Genomic DNA, 6,779 nt, shown 5'->3' with positions numbered 1-6,779 from the left:
TAATACTCTCTTTAGCAACTTTGTTGCGAGAGTATAAAAATATTTAAATATTAGGGTGGTTAAGTATAAAAATAAAATTTTACATTAACTCTTCGAAGAGGTTACATGAGTTTACGGGTTTCAAAAAAATCGATTTTTTTTATTGTTTTTTTATATTCTACAACATCTCTAGAGTATTGTCCTCAATTTTCAAGTTGATCCCAGTAAAAGTTTCGAATATACAGACTTGAGAACTTGTGTGCTCGCGGCTAGCTAGGCTAACTGCGTCAGCTTTAAGCGCGTTTTTCTCGAAACTGTGTTTTTGAAGTCGGTTGGCAAGACTTCTCAAGAACTACTTAACCGATCTTGGCGAAATTTTACACAAGTTTTTGAGATACAATTCTTAAAGATTTGGACGAAGTATTTTTTTCGATAACAACTTTTTGAAAAAAAAAAAAAATATATATATCGTGAAATTTTCACTGCAATTTTCTTCTTTTTTTTTGTAAAAATGTCTGCCAAAGCTCCAATTTTCAGTTTTTCTCCTTCGTCCAACAATAATTTACCAGTTTGTAAAATCGAAAAAATAAAGATTACTTTATCSATTTTTTCTTTTTCGACTATAATAGTTCATATGTTTTTACAGACCATAAAATAAAATAATAATAAGCTAATTTAAATAATGTTTAATTGTGTTTCAAAACCGAGTGAATCTTCAGTTTTCAGCAATGCATGAAAAATGAACTAGTGTCGTACCAAACAAAAATCACTTAGTTTCGTACTGAGTCACTTCGTTTTATTGCTGGGTTCGCGCACTTATTTGCATACGCCAACATCAAGGGGTATTTCATGCCAATAACACAGTATGAACARCTGTTTTATAAGCAGATTTGCCGTTTTTAAGATATGACATTTCTCACGCATACTTTTTCTTAGGGGCTCCAACCGAGAGTGGAGATGGCATCATCTTGTTGTGTATTTAAAGTTCAGCTTGCTGCCAGAGCTGCAATTATGCGCCGGCACATCACCAACCATTATGTAAACTAACCGATAAGCGGCAAGTAGAGGAAGCAGCCATGCAGCAAATACTAATTCGGGAATTGGTACAAATGCACGCGTGCACATGCACCCCAGCACCAACCGCACACACACACAAATCGCACACTAACCGAGTACACAAAGTAACACATGCATACTTTAGTTGCAGATTGGCTTTTGTTATTATGCTACCAAGTAGTGTATATGTAGTGAGTTTGTTACGCAAATGTAAGCATCTATACGTTATTTGCAGGATGAAAGCGCAAAAAAGTGATAAGAGCAAAGGCGGCAAGGGTGGCAAATCCGCTAGCGCATGCGCCAAGAAACCAAGCTATAAGGCGCCCACGCCTTGTTGCCAACCCAAAAGCGGTGATGACACACAGAAGTGTAAATTTCACACATTCAACTATCGTGTGACGCCACTGAAGGCCAAGAATGTGACATTCCGCTTGGTGCCCAAGGGTGAGAAGAAAGAGTTCGCCATCATGAATGCCAGCTCGAATAATATGTATCTCTTCAATGGATTTCGCACGCGCTGTGGCAAGGGTTTGCCATTGGGTATGCGTGCGTTGTCGGGGGCGAGTAAACCGGTGCGCGCCCTCAATACAGGGCTCGGTGTGTTGGCCACATTTTGTGCTTACAAATCGGCTAAAAGTAATCGTAAATGAGTTAAGGCACAAAGTGTATAGGAAATTCAAAGTGATACTCATGCTGCTTTTAGCGTAAGCAAGCAACGAAGTTATTTATTTTTTAGCACCTTTAAAGTTATCGGCAGTGCATACATGCAAGTGTGTGTAAATACCGGTATTTATTTGGTAATAGTATTTGCCAGAAGCAAAAAAAACAGTAAAACGAAGCTATAACAATTATGAAATTACCTCAGTAACTGTAAATAATATAAAAATAAAATACAAAGCAAAACAAGAAGCAATAATATACTAATATTTATTACAGCTATGAAGAGGGAAAAGCCTTAATGRGAAATCAAGCAAATATATTTTTGCCATTTTTGATAGGGTCTATCATATAGAACCTTCGGGCACAGCTCGGCGGGTAATAACGGTTGGGAAAACACCGATTACATGAACCCACTTTCCAATTAGGAAAGAATGTTTCAAGTAAACAAAAAAAAAGGATGGCTGGCGTAAAGGTATGTTAGCTACGCGCAACACTCCAAACATGTGTATGGATGGCTCGAAAATGGGCGTTGCAGTTTCAGCGGGAATGTACTATCCAGATTTAGACATAAGACAATCTTTTAAGTAACCGGACCACTGCAGTATATTTTAAACTGAGGTCTTTGCTGCCTGCCCTCTAATGCACCTGCAGGCAATTCCAGAGTAAACATTTACGTAGACGGCCAAGCAGCAATCAAGACAGTAAGCTCGTATCGCATTTCGGCCAGAAGTGTCWTGGGAAGCAGGGCGGCAGTGAAAAGTGCTGCCAGAATCATTTCACTTCCACTGGGTGCCAAGTCAAACAGYCTTGAGGRCAATGAAATAGTGGACAATATTGCCAAGAATATGCYGAAAACGTGATTATCACTGGGAAACCCTTAAGCAACGTACGATGATGCAGACAAAAGCATGATAAAAAAGATCAAAATCCAATGGAATGAACCATCTGGGTGCAACACTGCAAAAGTCATGTGCAAAACGGTAAGTCGGAAGTACACAAAAYTCCTATTGGCAATCGATAGAAGAGACTACAGAAGCATGATCGGTRTTCTAATTGGTCACTATCGTAGCGACACCCTGAACAATTGGGCTGACAGATCTAGAAGGCTGCACCAGGGAAACAATGGAGCATGTATAGTACACTTTTTCCACATTAGCAAAAGCATAAGCGATGTAAGCATCTGGTTTSGCCACGGTATGATACATTGAGAAGGTATCGATAGTGAGGCCRCAGGTCTGTTAAAATTCGCGTCATCTGGTATCACAAWGAACCAAAACTGGGCTATTGACCTACCAGATTAATCTAACTAACCTAACCTGATCATAAAATTTTTCATCGATATCGCAAATGGTTTCTTCTGCTTTTTTAAGTCGCAATTTTTTCCACTTTTGATATTTTTTCGATTGTGGGTCATTGAAAGCACAATATCGACCAGCAGAGGTTTTTTTGTTAGATCTTAACCACGGAGAAAGCCGGAATTATTGAAGCAGTAGAGAAGTTGGAAAAAGTTATTCTGAGAGTATGGAGAAACAAATCGAATTGAACTATTTCGGGTTTTAATAAATGTATGTATGTTAAAGTGTATAAAATATTTTATATTGACATTTTAATACGATTTGGGGGCTAATTTTCGGATTCAGCTTTGTTTGAGAGGGACTCTAGTGGCGACGGCTATTATAGGAAATTGTGCTACATTGAAAGAATAAATATAAAAAAAACATAAAATTTGTACAGAATTTAGCTAATAACAACAGTTTTAMAATTTTACGTGCAGAGACCCGATCGCTTCGGCGCCAGTGCGGATTCCATAGAAAAATCGGATTTTTTAACTTACACCCTTGTCGCAATACATGTGAGGGTATATTTTCTGTAATTATTCCCACACTGACTTCTACGCTGTATATAAAATATTAAGAAAAGATAAAGTTACGTCATTGCAAAAATCCAATTTTTTTTACTGAAAAATGTAGAGTGATTGTTCTTTTGGTCTAAYGAGGAATCTAACAATCCTTAAATTCTCTCCTCGAGCTGATTATACAAAATTTCTATTTATTCAGTTAAAAAACATGCTCTTATTACAGGGATCTAGAAAGACTGGGTAAGTGGCAGACAAATTACCTTGTYAATCGACTATAATCAGCATAATTCTACAGCGACGTTATTTGATATTGTACAGCAAGCGCAAAAACTGGACAAATCAGTAGAGTACCGATGATGTTATCACTACTATAAAGTAATACCATTTGTAAAAATTTAACCCCGAACGACAAAAAAACCTACACTTTTACGAATTTTATTACAAATTTTAATAAGCGTCTTCAAAATAATCAAATTATCCAAACACTTCCATACACTTGTTATAAGCCTCAGCTGGCCTTCGGTATCTTCAGYAATTTTTATACCCTGAACAGGGTATATTAAGTTTGTCRCGAAGTTTGTAACACCCAGAAGGAAGGGTCGGAGGCCCTATAAAGTATATATATAAATGATCAGTATGTCGAGCTGAGTTGATTTAGCCATGTCCGTCTGTCCGTCTGTATAGACGAACTAGTCCCTCAGTTTTTAAGATATCCTTTTGAAATTTTGCAAACGTCATTTCCTTTTCAAGAAGCTGCTCATTTGTCAGAACTGTCGATATCGGACCACTATAACACATAGCTGCCATACAAACTGAACAATCGGAATCAAGTTCATGTATGGAAAACTTTCACATTTGACGTGGTATCTTCACGAAATTTGACATGGATTACTGCTTAAGGTAATAATATAATCTCCGTAAAATATTTTCAGATCGGATTACTATATCATATAGCTTCCACACAAACTGAACACATAATTACTAACAGAAATGCATCTGTCAAGGGGTATTTAGCTTCGGTGCAACAGAAGTTAACGTTTTTTCCAGTTTTTTTTCTATTTCGGTATATCATTAGCTATGAATTGAACAAAAAAGGTTTTAACGCGACATTTTCCCACTTATCACTATCCAAACACTGGTAGTGTGTGAATGAACCGAATTTATTCAAAACAAGTTGCCAACTTGTAATATTGAATTTAAATAAATGTGTCACGACAAAATAATTAAATGAAGAATTAATAACACCGCAAATTACCATTCAACTGAATTTGTAAATGTTCTCTTAATAGAGCTACATACTTTAAAAAGTATAAAAATCGTTTAAAAATTCTCTTAAAGAAAGTGTGCATAGAAAAAAGAGTGCTAAAATAACTTGCACTTAGTGGTTTATTGACAAGACTAAAATACAAGTTTGACAATTAGTAATTGAAACAATAACAAGCTAATTTTCTATAGCATGAGTAGTTTAAGAGCGTCATAAAACTTTTAGAAGCTTTGCAGCTTTTAATTGCCGGCTAAGCTGTACTTTATTTACACAAAGAAGAAATTCCCAAAAATCATATTATATATGTATAAAAAGCATAGTAATAAAAGGATTAAGTAGACAAAAATTGAATAGACAAAAAAATGGAAAATTATTTGACTAAATTGTGTTAACAAAAAGAAAAAATATTTCATATGCATAAATTACAATTGCTTTAATATTGTATATAATTCTTTAATTCTCTTTCGAACATTTTCAACGGATTTCCCAGATTCGAGAATTTTAAAAGTGCCCTAAATTATTGACCTAACTTTTGTTGTATACGCTAATGAACTTTAAACATTTATTTAAGGGGTTATATACAGTTTGAATTTTTAAAATTATCATCTTTTTTATTTTATTTTCTTAAAGTAAATATGTACATTGAAGAATACACATAGAGAATTTCATAACGTTCCGGTGAACATTTTCGAAGTTACACCTGTCTCTTATACACATCTAGATGTGTATAAGAGAAAAAAAAAACGAAAAATATATTAATGGTGAATTTTTATTTGATTTTAAAAATGCTTTATATAACTGTACAATAAAGACAAAAACAACATACGTTATTTAGTCAAAAATATACGAAACAGCCATTTAGTGTACTAAACTTTCTTTATTCTTAGTTGAAGTTAGCTATAGAAATGTACATTAAGTTTTGAAATTTCGTAATATTTTCACAAGCTTTGTCACTAAGTTAGTTAATATCTGTAGCAGTCATACAATTACCAGACATTTATATCAGTTTTAAGAACGTGMGTTACTTATCACATGTTAATGCAAAGCTTTATACTTATGCAGCTGATAGTTCGATTTTCTTACAAAAATTAATGCGAATTTAATTTTTACGACAAAAATTTTATTTTATAACTTTTAAATTTAACTTCGATAATTTCATCAATTTTATATTACTTTTTAAAATAAATTTCAAAAGTGATATTTTCAKTTCATTTCATATTTTCTGAAAAAAATTTCGATCGAGATTTTATGTAATTTTTCAAAATAAATTTTGAGAGTGATATTTAGGCTTCTGGAAAAAATTTCGCTCGAAATTTTATGCACTCTCAAGAATCACCTTATGACTTTTATGACYCTGCGCAATGCATAACCATGACCATAAACATAAATTTCGATTCGTTGAGAACTTAATTAATGATATGTAATCATGTACGTACATTTTCTAGCTCAGCGCATAACAATCAGTCAAAATTCAASAGAACATAGAAATCAAGAAATATTGACGGCCATTAGGGCAATCGATCATAAATCACCGAATACTGTAAACTTATTGTACGTTTGTTGAGATTAACTGAGCACTTGCATAAATACATACATATGTAYATAGAAATATAGATATTTGCACAGATAGAAAACACGCCTACGGAAATCTTTGACAGCTACGGAACTACTTATACCGGCAACAGGGCAGCACGAACGCTTAATACGCGGCTACTGGTGGTTAATTATATGAATGAGTCGGTGGTACACATATGTATTTTGAGTTCTGTTCTTCGAATGTTACTCAAGTGTAACGAGGATGAAGAGAGTGTGCAGAATATGAAAACAAATGATCAGCGAAAAACAACAAWATTAAATAAAATAGTTTAAAAGCATGCAAAAGTAATTAGAATGCAGCGTAAGTGCATAATAATATGCTATTTTGTTTTTGAAGATTTGTTTTTTTTTTAACTTTTTTGATAG

General features: G+C 34.2%; 2 protein-coding genes across 2 annotated transcripts in view; one reads left to right on the top strand and one right to left on the bottom strand.

Moving 5' to 3' along the window:
- Positions 1-1,872, top strand: part of LOC108974134 (glycerol-3-phosphate dehydrogenase [NAD(+)], cytoplasmic) — a 26,286-nt gene extending 24,414 nt beyond the window's left edge. Inside the window, exon 9 of the mRNA XM_018941797.1 lies at positions 1,271-1,872. Coding sequence (XP_018797342.1) covers positions 1,271-1,685 — 415 coding nt within the window. The 3' untranslated portion in view covers positions 1,686-1,872. The remainder of the gene's footprint in view (positions 1-1,270) is intronic.
- The window catches only part of LOC108974135 (carbonic anhydrase 2-like), an 11,683-nt gene that overhangs the window by 4,335 nt on the left and 569 nt on the right, over positions 1-6,779 (bottom strand). The gene's annotated exons all lie outside the window — the stretch shown is intronic.

Source organism: Bactrocera latifrons, unplaced genomic scaffold (assembly GCF_001853355.1).
Source record: "Bactrocera latifrons isolate USDA-ARS-PBARC rearing strain unplaced genomic scaffold, ASM185335v1 scaffold_53, whole genome shotgun sequence".
NCBI classification, from domain to species: Eukaryota; Metazoa; Arthropoda; class Insecta; order Diptera; family Tephritidae; genus Bactrocera; species Bactrocera latifrons.
Note: the sequence above shows the minus strand (reverse complement) of the source record. Positions and strands in the feature narration are given on the sequence as shown.